The following is a 13,660-nucleotide window of genomic DNA, read 5'->3' as shown; positions in this document are numbered from 1 at the left end:
TTTCCACGCAAAAACTTTTCATCTTGTCGCATTGAATATTTGGACACATGCATGGAGTATTAAATACAGAGAAAAAAACTAATTATACAGATTGGGTGTAAATTGCGAGACGAATTTTTTAAGCCCAATTGCTCCATGATCTGATAATGTGGTGTTACAGTAAACATTTGCTAATGACGGACTAATTAGGCTTAATATAATTCGTCTCGCAGTTTTCAGGCGGAATCTGTAATTTGTTTTGTTATTAGTCTGCGTTTAATACTTCAAATGCATATCCGTATATCTGAGGTAACACGCCGAAACTTTTCACCCCTGGATCTAAACACAACCTTAACTCATGTGTCTATAACATGGGAATATATCATATGCACACAAGCTTCCCGTGTATACTATTAGAAGCAAATGTCTACTTTTTGTGACATTTGTTAGTTGGTGTGCACAGAGTATGCACGGGAAACTTGCATGCATAGGATATATTCCCCTATAACATATGAATCTTTTATTTTAGATAATGGAATATAATCCTGGCCTTTGCTCAAAGAGCTACAGCCAATTATTACACCAACTCAAAAAAACTCACACCTGAATAAACAAAAGCACAGACAAACTAATAAAAACTCACACAGCATAAAAAGATCACAAAAATTATTGAATTCTATTTGTGAATCTCCATCCAAAGTTGGCGGACAGCTGCATAACCAATGATTCAAGATTACGACATGCATCTTTCACTGACTTGATTTCTTCAACACACTTTATAGCTGAGCCCAAGACTGAAGCCAGTATGTTGCCCTGAAAAGAACTTGCATATAGGACATAGATAGTGATTTATCAAAAACCATATCATTTCTACACAACCATATAGCCCAATATATAGCGGATGCTCCAACAAGAATAAGTTTAGTAGATTTTTTATTAACTCTCACAAGCCAATTCTCAAAAATATGAAATATACTATGAGGAGTATATAAACCAGTAGTAAACTGTAGAGCTCTCCAAAGAAATTTTGCATAGTGACACTCCACAAACAAATGTTGAATAGTCTCATTTCTCATGCAAAAAACAACATTTCAAACTACCATGCCAATTTCTCCTAGATAAGTTATCCTTGGTTAGAACAACCCCTTTAAGTAGGTACCAAATAAAAATCTTAATCTTGAGAGCCATCTTAAGTCTCCATATAATCTTATTCCTCTCAATATTGTCATTATTAATAATAAATGGTTAATTGTCACATTTAAAAGTGACATGTAGTTAAAAATCTCATTGATTCATGGCTGAATCTCCGCTCCCGCGTTGATTCAAGAGATTTTCAGTTTGTTAGTCCCTGCGCTGCTTTCAATCCCTTGTTTTCTACACCAATCTGATTTTGAAAAGAGCCTTTTTACTTGCTCTTGTACAGGTACAAGAGGCATCATATACAGATCTGATTTTGAAAATAGCCTTTTTACTGTTCCTGTAGAGGTACAAGAGGCATCATATACAGGAATTGGGATCCGGTGCAGTCACAGTAGGGACTGCAAGTTAACAACTGCACACAACTTCAACCATCCATTTTTATGATCAACGGTTCAGATCTAAAGCTACAGTAACCATGTGAACAGTGTTCTGCGCTATAGTGTTCTGCACCACAGTATTTCTGCTACAGTACTGTGAATAGTACCGTGTGTGACCTGACCACCCGATTTGTATCCAATGATGGGTACTGCTACTGCTTAAGTTGCAGTCACTATTGTGACTGCAGCTGATCCAAATCCCATATACAAATCTGATTTTGAAAAGAGCCTTTTTACTGTTCTTGTAGAGGTACAAGAGGCATCATATATAGAGTGGTGCCATTTTTAATCTATCTTTTCATTTAAAGCTACTATTTTTAACCCTTGGATCCATCTTGTGTTGGTACCTCATTCTGATTGTGATAGTTTAAGGTACCTACTGGTATTAAATATTTTCAATCATTGGATCTTAGTGTGTTGCCGTGTTGGATGGCTTAGATTTTGTACTTATAGATATCAAGGATGGAAAACACTTTTCAAAATCTTTATTTACACCAACCCATTAATACTTTATGGGAGTTTTTTTTGCATAATGTTGTTTTCTGAAAGAATTAGGAATGCGAGATAGGAAAATGCTTTGCATACGATTTTCACGTACAATATTAGTACGATCAAATGCCATACACAGCAAAGCGACAGTCGCTCACGAGTCATTTGTGTTGTACCATGAACATAATAATTCACACCGGTCACCACATCTGATAATTCACCAAACACGTAGAAAAAAAAACATCCGACTATGGCATCATCAGCACATACATTTGATTGAACATATAACAAAGATCATATATGAAGAAAAGAGAAGGGAAGAGATTATACGATGAAAAGTAGAGAACAAAAGATGACAAGTTAAGATGCTGTTGTTGCTTCATCGACGGTGAGATCAGAAGCACCAACAACAACAAGGCACCTTCGTGGACACCACTGCTCGTCGACGTTGAGGAAAGCTCCTCTTTCACCCCTGCTCGATCGCAACTCCTGGATCAGGAAATCCGTCCATGCACCAACAATACCCAGACATTCTTTGTCGAGAAAATTGCATATCTACCATTATAAAAGACTAGATTCGCTATAATACCATCACTTAATTAAATGGGTTTCGAAAAAATACCACACTCAACAAAACCAACTTTGCTGAAATGCCCTTATAGACAATATTGCCCCTGGCTCCTCTTCTTCATCCTTCGTGCGCCAAAGAAGCTCGACGGCAACGACTGCACGTCATGGGCACCAGCAATGAAAAAAATGGCAAAATCATCTAATATTAATCTCCTTTGTCATCGTCTCACTCAGCCGCAAATTACATGGCATGAATCAACGAAAATTGATTCCGGCAAAAGAGGAATCAATCTCAGGGATGACAACAAAAAATCAATCCAACCGGATCTATATATCATGCCCCCAATGAGGAACTGCCGCCTACGCTTGCTGCTCGTTTTGTTGCGTACAGGAATCGCCACCACCGCCACCTGATGCTCGCATAGCCGTGCCGACTAGCCGCTGCCAGGCTGCTAGCGCCTTCGCCTGTTGCTCGCATCGAGCAACCGCCGGGGCCTACTACTCACATCACCATACTAAGGAGCCATCGCTGCTGAAGCCTGGTGCTCACGTCGTCGCGTCAAGGATCCCCCGCCGCTGCCCGCACACTCACATCACGTGCCAGCTCGTCGAAGTGTGGGGCTGCTTGCTTTATTTGCGGATGGGAATGGTGTGGGTCTTGGGAGACAGCAGTTGGGTCACCTCCACGCCTCCACCTCGTGGCTCGCCATGGCGTGCGGTCGTCGCCGGTGAGCTTTCTTGCGCTCGGAGGAGGAAGAAGAGGATCCAGGGGCAATATCGTCTATGATGGTATTTCGGCGAACCGTCTTTGTTGAGTGTGGCATTTTATCGAAGCCAATAAGTGATGCTATTATAGCGAATCTAATCTTTTACGATGGTAGATATGTAATTTTCTCCCTCCTCTTCATCTCCTACGGTCGTACCTGCACTGCACTATGCATCTCCACGGTCTCAATCGCCGCCGATGACGCAGTCCTGTGAGATCTAGTGAAAAAATTGGAAAGAATTTGAGAGGAATCGGTAGTTGCTTGTATTGAAAGGAAGAAACACGATACAAGTTCTCGATCCAGCAGGATCAAGCCTCCGCCGCCATCGCCACCAACCGTGTTCTACCAGCCTATTGAAACCTTCTCCTCGTTGTTCTATTTGTTACAGAGTTTAGCCAGAATTCAGCCAGCTCACGCAACGCCAACTCACGCACGCCTCTGCCTGTCGATCACATGCACGCGCCCTCCCTCGTTGTCCCATTCTGGGCTGCAATACTTGAGGTTCTTCTTCCTGGGCCGAACTGGGCCTGATTTTCCCTGCCTCGGTTGAGTCTGGCTTGGCTCCCTGCCCTGTAGCTCATCCGGCAACGTCTTGTCTTCAGTGTTCTTCAGAGAGGGTTCATCAGCCTTTACCAAAGGATGGCTGACAAGCCCCCAGTCTTGAAAGCTGGCTTGACCCCAAGCTAGAGCCTTCGGGAAGCGGTGTTGAAGATCTTCCATATCTTCCCATGTGGCATTAACAGCTGCACGTCCAGTCCACTGAGTAAGAAGTTGAACAACAGTAGCATTACCTTTGCGAACGATACGATGATCCAGAAATGTTTCAGGGACTTGAAGGTGCTTCAGGGAAGGAGGTAACTGTGAGAGCACATCTGGTTGAAAACCCTGGGCTTTGCGCAGCTGAGAGACATGAAAAACAAGGTGAATACTGCTATGAGCTAGTAACTGTAACTCATATGCAACCTTCCCAACTTGAGCAATGACAGGAAAGGGACTAAAGAATTTATAAGCGAGCTTATGATTAGCTCGAGTAGCCACTGAAGTCTGAACATATGGTTGAAGCTTCAGATAAACAAAATCCCCCACAGCAAACTCACGAAAACTTCTGTGTTTGTCAGCATAGAGTTTCATCTACTGTTGAGCACGGTGGAGCTGTTGTTGCAATATTGTTGGATCACTTTTCGATCTTCCAACCAAGTAGCCAGTTCAGGAACAGGGCAGTCATTGCTAGAAATGCCAAAATGATTAGGTTCATGACCATATAAAACAGAGAAAGGGGTTGCCCTGATGGCTGAGTGATAAGAGCAATTATACCAAAATTCAGCCAAATAAAGCCAATAGAACCACTTAGAGGGCACAGCATGGACAAAACATCTCAAATAAGTTTCCAAGCATTGATTTACCCGTTCGGTTTGACCATCGGTTTGAGGGTGATAAGCAGAACTCTTGTGTAGCTTGGTGCCAGATGTAGTGAATAAGAATTCCCACAGTTGACTAGTGAATATTCTATCACGGTCTAAAATAATAATCCTTGGTAAACCATGTAACTTGTAAACATGTGTCATGAATTCTTGAGCAACACTAGCAGCAGTGAATGGGTGAGACAAGGGAATGAAATGAGCATACTTGGAAAACTTATCAACCACAACCAAAATGCAATTGAATCCATGAGATTTAGGCAATCCTTCAATAAAATCAAGGGAGACAACTTGCCAAGCACCCTCTGGGACTGGAAGGGGTTGTAACAAACCTGGATACTTAGCACGGTCAGGTTTAGCTTGGAGACATACTTGACATTGTGTCAACAAAGAATGAATCATTTTTTCATGCCTGGCCAAGCAAACAGGGCTTTTGCTCTTCGGTATGTAACAGGTATACCAGAGTATCCTCCCATAGGACTAGAGTGAAGTTCATCAATTATTCTATGTTGTAACTGTGTATTGTTTCCAATCCAAATTCTTCCCTTGTATCTCAATAGTCCTTGGGACAAGCTGAAATGCTTGCATGCAGTGGGGTGAACGACCAATTCAGCCAATATCTGGGAAGTGTAGGTATCCTGTTCATAACCTTGCACCACTTCTTGAAGCAATAGGGGAGTACAGACAGAGATAGCCGGAACTTCACTTGAAGGTATAGTATCATTTCTGGAAAGTGCATCAGCTGCAGCATTGGATATTCCCTTTCTGTATCTGACTTTATACTGCATGCCCATCAATTTAGTGAAAGCTTTTTGTTGCCAGCTAGTATGTAATCTTTGGTCAGTGAGATGCATCAAGCTGTGATGATCTGTTAGAATTAAGAATTCTCCCTGTTAGAGGTATGGTCTCCAATGGTCAACAGCCCATAGAATAGCTAGATACTCTTTTTCATAAGTGGATAAGCCCTTGGTCCTGGGTCCTAAAGCCTTGCTCAGAAATGCAATAGGATGTCCTTCTTGAGATAAAACAGCACCAATTCCTGATTCACTAGCATATGTTTCAATGGTGAATGGCTTAGAGAAATCAGGTAATTGCAATACTGGGGCAGAGACTAATGCTTGTTTGAGTTGGTTAAAAGCAGCATCAGCTTCCTGTGTCCAGGTGAAGGAGATTCCCTTTTTGAGTAGACTAGTTAATGGCTTACTAATGAGACCAAAATTTTTGACAAATTTTCTGTAATAGCCTGCCAAACCCAAGAAGCCTCTCAATTTCTTCAGAGTTTTGGGAACTGCCCAGTTGATAACATCTGCAATTTTCTGAGGATTAGTGGAGACTCCATGAGCTCCAATAATATCACCAAGGTAAGATAGTTGTTGTTGAGCAAAAGAACACTTGCTTAGTTTCACCTTCCACTGCTTCTGTGCTAGTAACTGAAATATTTCCCTTAGATGCAGTAAGTGGGTTTGCAGGTCTGGGCTATAAATGAGGATATCATCAAAAAATACTAGAACAAACTTCCTCAAAACAGAAGATAGAATATCATTCATTGCACTCAAAAAGGTGGCTGGTGCTCCAGTTAATCCAAAGGGCATGACCTTGTATTCATAATGGCCAGAGTGTGTCTGAAATGCAGTTTTATACTCTTCTCCCTCAGCCAACCTGATCTGGTGATAGCCGGCTCTGAGATCCAACTTAGAAAACCACTTGGAGCCTGATAATTCATCCAAAAGTTCCTCAATGACAGGGACTGGGTACTTACTTTTAATGGTATTACTGTTGAGTTGTCTGTAATCAATACACAATCTCCAAGTACCATCTTTCTTCTTGACTAAGAGAGCTGGAGAAGAGAATTCACTTTGACTGTGTTGGATAACACCAGATTGGAGCATTTCTGTGATTTGATTCTCAATTTCATCTTTAAGTGCAGGCTTATACCTGTAAGGCCTCAAGTTAACAGGTTTAGTTCCTTCCACTAGTGGGATATGATGGTCACAATTCCTTTTTGGAGGTAAAGCAGTAGGTTCTGTGAAGATATGTTGGAATTCCTGCAATAGAGGTTGTATTGATTCTAGAATAATATTGGCTGGTGCTTGCTCGATGGTCTGTAGTTGAACCATACAGAGAACTGAACCTTGTTTAACCATTCCCTGAAGTTGATTTGATGTAATAAGACTGCAGTGATCCTTTTTGTTCACTATGCCCTGCAGCCTAATTTCTTTGCCCAGGTGCTGAAATTCCAACCATTTGTGGACCCAATCGATTTGCATTGGACTAAATTGCTCTAACCAGTCCATGCCTAAAATGATGTCGTAGGTGCCCAAGGTAATTAATCTGAAATCACCCTTGTAACTGTGTCCTTGTACACACCAATTACATTGAGAGAGAATCTTATCACAAGTAATCTGGCCCCCATCAGCAATCTGTACTTTCAGAGGAGATGATAAACATTTAAATCCCCTAATCTTTTGCGCCACTTGCTCATCAATGAAAGAGTGAGTACTTCCTGAATCAATCAACATCAAGAGCTCTGAGTTCTGAACCCACCCCTGCAACCTAATTGATTTGGATGATTCAGAACCAGTTAGTGCTTGATAAGAAATAGACATCAACATATCCTCTTCAGTTTCAACAGAATTCTCCTCACTACCTTGACTTTCTGTTGAATTCTCCAGTACTTCCAATAATTCTTGTACCACATGTAATTGTACAGATGTAGCACATTTGTGGTCCTTGCCCCATCTTTCTCCACAAACAAAGCACAAACCCTTGGATCTTTTGTATGACCTGAGAGTAGACAGTCTGTCCTCTCTAGCCTTAACAGATTCTGCTTCTTTCCTGGCATCTTCAGCAACTGCAACTGACTTGATAACAGGAGTGTTTGAACCAGAAGAGTGAGTCTATCTAGCAGATGTTCTGATGTAAGAACTGCCATCTACCTTTCTGTACCCCCCAGTCTTAGTACCCCCAAGTGCCTCCTCTTGCAACAGGGCCAAAGAACAAGCTGTATCCAGGTCCTGTGGTCTCTGAAGCAAAATGGCTGATCTGATCTCATCCTTAAGGCCCTCAACAAATTTTGTCACAAAGTAGATTGGTTCAAGATTTCTGTTATAAGCAGTTAACTAGTGCATTAATGTACCAAACTTCTCCATATAATCAGACACAGAAGCAGTTTGAACAATATGAATCCATTGTCTTATCAACGCCTGGTGATGGTCCTTAGTGAACCTAGAGCACACTTGCTCACAAAATTCCACCCAAGTAACACCCAACAGAGTCTGGCGAACTGACTGTAACCAAAAAGCAGCGTTCCTAGAAAAATTCAGAGTGGCTACTTCAACCCAATTGCGGGGATGAATTCCATAGACATCAAAATATTGTTCACAGTTTGCCTTCCACATTTGAGGATTCTCCCCGGTGAACTGAGGGCAAGTCATGGGTGGCACTGCCCCACTCAATTCACTCCAACCAGACCCATCCCCAAACTCTGGTGAAGCGGAATCAGGAGAACCATCAGGAGAATTAAATTGGGGATCGCGTTTACCTTGCAAGAATTGGGTCGATGTCGAGCGATTGATGCTGAATTGCTCATCCTTGATCTTGCGAGAGGCACCTCCCCTGGCCTGCTGCATCACCGTGTCCTCTAGGTGCTCAACCTTGTCACTCAACGAGATGAGTGCCGTGTTAAGATCCTCAACTTTCTTCTCCACCTCCGAGATCTTGGCTTCCACGACCTTCTTCAGCTCCAAGTACTCGGCCCTTGTCCTCTCATCCGCTGCCTCCCTCTTCTTCTTATTCTCCGCGATCGTCTTCATCAACAACTCGAACTGGTTGGATTGCGCCATGCTTCCAGTGTATCTGTCACGCTGGTGGATCGAACCACTAAAACTCTCCTCGAATCTAGCGAACTAGAAGAAGGCAAGTTTCCTTTTCGCGGGCCGATCCGAAGATCACGCAATCCTTCTCTGGAATTTTACCGCCTGATCAAGGGATTGCGAGTTTAGTGCGGCTCTGATACCAAGTTGTGAGATCTAGTGAGAAAATTGGAAAGAATTTGAGAGGAATCGGTAGTTGCTTGTATTGAAAGGAAGAAACACGATACAAGTTCTCGATCCAGCAGGATCAAGCCTCCGCCGCCATCGCCACCAACCGTGTTCTACCAGCCTACCGAAACCTTCTCCTCGTTGTTCTATTTGTTACAGAGTTTAGCCAGAATTCAGCCAGCTCACGCAACGCCAACTCACGCACGCCTCTGCCTGTCGATCACGTGCACGCGCCCTCCCTCGTTGTCACATTCTGGGCTGTAATACTTGAGGTTCTTCTTCCTGGACCGAACTGGGCCTGATCTTCCCTGCCTTGGTTGAGTCTGGCTTGGCTCCCTGCCCTGTAGCTCATCCAGCAACATCTTGTCTTCAGTGTTCTTCAGAGAGGGTTCGTCGGCCTTTACCAAAGGATGGCTTACAAGTCCTCCGCCGCCTCGCAATGGCCGGCCTAGCCGACGGCCGCTGTCCGACCAACGGCCGAAGGTGGAATCCGGGGAGGAGGGGCCGGCCAGCACCCACACCGCCACCACCACCATCCACTCGCTCGGCGAGGATCTCCTGCTCGCCTTCCTCCGCCTCCCGTCTCTTGCGGCGCTCGTCCGCGCCGCCCTCGCCTGCCGCGCGTGGCGCCGCGTCGCCGGCCTTCCGCGCCCGCTTCCGCACAACCCACCGGGCGCCATTCCTCGGCCTCTTCTTCGCGCCCTCCGCCCCCGCGACCGGGACATGGCCACCGCCGTCCGTGGCGGCGACTTCTTCCTCACCTCCCTGCAACCGGGACATGGCCGCCGCCGTCCGTGGCGGCGACTTCTTCCTCACCTCCCTGCAAGATCGCCCCCCACGACGAGCAGCAATGCAGATCTGCGGCGGCTACTGCCTGCTCATGAATTGGGATGATGGGTTGTTCGCGGTGCTGAACCCATTGATGCGGACAACACCGGGGAGTGGTCGTCTCTGCCATGGGTGGACATCCCAGAACCTGTCAGGTCAGATGACACTAGCTGCTGGCTTCTGAATTATGGGTCTACGAGAATCGGAGGTATGTGCTTTCGCTTGACACCGCCACAATGGCATTCTCCGCTGTTCAGCTTCCGCAGTGCCTGAGACATTGTTCTTTTATGTTGGCGAAACAAAGGATGGCGCGATCTGCATCGTTTACGCGCATCAATTGAATGTCAGCGTTCTGATGCACACCAAGGGTGATGATGGTGCTGCTGAGAGATGGGTGATGGTCAGGGTAGTTCCCTTGGACAAGGAGCTCGAACGAGTCTTTCGAGCCCCGCTGCGTGACGGCAGTGTACTGATGCATTTTAGTGGATGACCCCAGACAGGTGTTTGTGTTAGCTGTCCGCGACAGCTACGCGTATTTAGCAACATCTCCGATGTTCCATGATCCCCAATCTCCTTGTTGGTTCCTGTTCCTATGTTTGGAAACGATGAAACTGGAAAGGCTGTTTCGCAGGACATTTGACAATGATGTTCAGCCGTACATCATGGCATGACCTCCTTCTTTAGTCGGTAACTATGGGAGGTTTGCAGTTGAAGAGGCTCCATGAAATGCAGTACTCCTTGGTCATTGGGCATTAGAAGAAAATGAGCAGAATCTATGAACCACACTGCCTTGCTCGTGATTAAATCGAAATGCTGAAGAGATACTAGAAATTGATTATTTTTTTTGCCGGGTTGGCCGAAAGAAAGGGCGACCAAATTTCATTAAGATTGGGTGTGTGTACAAATACTAGAAATTGATTTAGTTTGAAGCTGTATCAAACTGAAGAATCTAGTCAAGTTGCATGATGTTCATCCTTTGTTGTTGGTCTTACACTATTTTTTTTTAACCTTATGTTTATCTGTTAGTGTAGAAGTCACCTAGAGCTTTTCTGATTTAGTGTAGGAGTTCTGAACCTGCTCTTTTAGGATGTCAACTGGGTTTACTTTTTGGCATTCCGGTATGGTATTATTGTTCTATTTTGTATGCCAATCGGATGCATAGTTAGCAATTTATACAGATAATGTTCCTAGACTGTATGATTAGCAGGTCTTCAGACTGGATTGAAGGAAAAGAGAAATTACAAAACACACACACACACACACACTTTCTTGGCCATTTATAGTTGTCAACTAGCTGTCATACAGCGAGAGCATGATTAGCATGAGTCATTAACTCTATAATAGTATTGCAATGTCGGATCAGCTGGGTGTTATCCAATCTTGGGTAACTCCAACGAATGAAGATTCCACTCTATTTTGAGTTGATCAAGTCGAAAATTTGTACTGCTTCCAAATGTTTGTTTCGAAAAAAAAAATGCTTCTGTCACATAGTTGAGTAGCGTCATCTCAAATGCCACATACATGAGTGACAAATTTGCTGATTTTACACAGTGTAAGTTCCTTGACTACATTGTCACTGCACTGAACAATCTTATTCTATCCTCACTATAAAAAATTGCAATGGCCATGCTGCCCTTGATCAAAAAATAAAAAATTGCAATGCAACATTCATGTCGTGATTGCTCATTGTTGTCCATTTTATTTTATTTTTATTTTTGGCTTATGATCAAGGAGAAATCCTCGGCTCGATTTCGATGGGCAGACCGTGCAGCGGCGTCGGCATGGGGTCCCTCGCGAAGGTGTCCTCCTTGCAGCAGAGCTTCCACCTGAACTTCCTGACAAGATGGTGCATCATCACCAGCGTCTCGATCCTCGCGAACTCTATCCCGGGGCAGATCCTCGGCCCGCCGCCGAACGCCACGTACGAGCACGGCGGCGCCGCCTTCGCCGTCGCCGGAGAAGACGACTGGCTGTCGAAGCGCGACGGCAAGAACTTGTCCGGGTCGTGGAAGATGGCCGCGTCCATGTGCGTCACGCTCGCCACCCAGAACACCTGCCACCCTTTGGGGATGACGTAGCCGTCGAGCTCGATGTCCTCGAGCGCCCTCCTGAAGTTGCCGAAGATGGGTGGCACGATGCGGAGCGTCTCCTGCGCGACGCGCCATGTCAGCTTCATCCTCGTCAGGTCCTCCCATGTCAGCGCCTCGCCGTCGCGCTTGCTCCTCGCGATCTCCTCGTGCTCTGTCCATGGCGTTGTCACTTGTCAGGGGGGATTCGATCTTGGGCAAATGGAAATGGTGATGTGTGACAGTGTGAGTTTCTTGCCTTGGACCATGGCGGCGAGGGTGTCAGGGTCGTTGGCGAGGTGGCGGACCATGAAGGTCATGAGGATGGAGGAGGTGTCGTGGCCGGCGACGAGGGCGACCATGGCGGTGTCGACGATCTCCTCCTCGGACAGCAGCGGCGCGCCGCCGCGGTCGTCGGTGAGGCTGAGCAGGCAGGCGATGAGGTCGCTGCTCCGCGTGGCCGCGCCGCGCTCCAGCGCGGCCTTCCTCTCCCGCGTGATCCCGGCGAGCAGCCGGCGGGCGCGGGCGGCGGCCCTGAGGCTCCGCCTGAACGCCGTGAACGGCAGGTCCACCGGCACGGCCCACATGCCCCCCATCACGCGCTCGAAGTCGCCGGCGAGCGCGTCTCGCGCGGCGGCGCCGGGCCCCAGGCCGAAGAGCAGGGAGGCGATGATGTCGAACGTCAGCCGCTTCATCAGCGGCATCACCGTGACGGCGGCGCGCCCGGACCAGCAGCCCGCGACGTGGCGCCGCGCCTCGCCGTCGATCTTGCCCACGTACATCCGCAGCATCTCCGGGCGGAGGAACTCCGACAGCGCGCCGCGGACGCGCCGGTGGTCGGCGCCGACGAGGTCCAGGATGCTCCTGTCGCCCAGTATCCGCTGCACCGACCTCGGCTGCTGCAGGGCCAGCGCGCCGCTGAAGAAGACGAACCGGTTCGCCGCGGCGCCGGCGACCAGCACCGTCGGCTTGCCGAACAGCGACAGCTTCGACACCGCGCCGTACCTGTCGATCCGGCGCCGCACCCACCGCTCGCCGGAGTTGCTGCGCATCGCGCGGAGGAGGCCGAGGCTCTGCCCGATCACCGGCAGGCCGAGGGAGCCCGGCGGCAGCTTCTTGGCCGCCGGCGATCGCCGTTTCTTGGTGGCGCCCCGCGCCAAGAAATGGACGAACACGCATGATGATGCCACGGCGATCAATGCTACGACCAAAGAAAACTCCATTGTTGGAGATTTGAGATACGATTACTAGTGTTGGATACCAATGATAGCTATGCCTTTTTCCCCTTTAATTTTGCGTGTTCTAAAGAGCCCTAAGCTGAAATTGCAAACGAAAGAAAAACTTCGTATTGACAAGCATGTATATATATTAGGGTCTTACACAATAAGCTGAAGGTTTGTTTGTTGATTTTTCAAGTCAATTAGTGGTAGCTGAATATTTGCATCTTCGAGGATCTTGCAAGCTCCAACATGCCTGTGCGAGAAGACAAAACCGCTCCAAGATCCATTGCATTTTTTCTCTTTTTATTATGACAAACAAGTATTTTCACGAATAAACAAGTAGTAGCGAATCTGTTACCCGTTTGAGCCTAATTTATTGTCAAGGAGATAAACCGAGTTTGAGAGTTGCCAACTTTGAGATATTGAGGACTTATTTTTTTGACTGGGATATCGGGGACATCTTCTCTTCAACAACTCAAAACTATAATCTTTTTGTTTTCCGTTAGCACATTTCCCGAACAACTATGCGGTACAGAGTTTTGTAGAAATTTTCTTACATAAGTTTTAAAAAATCAAATAAATCTATATTTTAAATCTATAATAGTTAATATATAATTAATTATACCATTATCTTAAAAAATATAATTAATTATACGATAATGATTGGTCTAATTTTCCTAGCCACAAACAGCTCCAGCAGAAGTGC

General features: G+C 46.0%; 1 protein-coding gene and 1 pseudogene across 1 annotated transcript; one reads left to right on the top strand and one right to left on the bottom strand.

The window, feature by feature from the left end:
* The first annotated feature begins 9,012 nt into the window (after nt 1–9,012).
* LOC127778701 (uncharacterized) lies at nt 9,013–10,841 on the top strand (annotated as a pseudogene).
* Nucleotides 10,842–11,224: 383 nt separating this feature from the next.
* Nucleotides 11,225–13,171, bottom strand: LOC127778700 (cytochrome P450 716B1-like). The gene is made up of 2 exons (XM_052305322.1): nt 11,994–13,171; nt 11,225–11,909 (listed from the first exon to the last, which is right to left on the bottom strand). The coding sequence occupies exons 1-2, from the start codon at nt 12,955–12,957 to the stop codon at nt 11,395–11,397; spliced, it is 1,479 nt and encodes a 492-aa protein (XP_052161282.1). The 5' UTR covers nt 12,958–13,171; the 3' UTR covers nt 11,225–11,394.
* Between the last annotated feature and the right edge of the window lie 489 nt (nt 13,172–13,660).

The sequence above is a fragment of the Oryza glaberrima genome, chromosome 7, assembly GCF_000147395.1.
Source record: "Oryza glaberrima chromosome 7, OglaRS2, whole genome shotgun sequence".
NCBI lineage: Eukaryota > Viridiplantae > Streptophyta > Magnoliopsida > Poales > Poaceae > Oryza > Oryza glaberrima.
The sequence above is the reverse complement of the archived record's forward strand: the minus strand, read 5'-3'. Positions and strand labels throughout refer to the sequence as shown.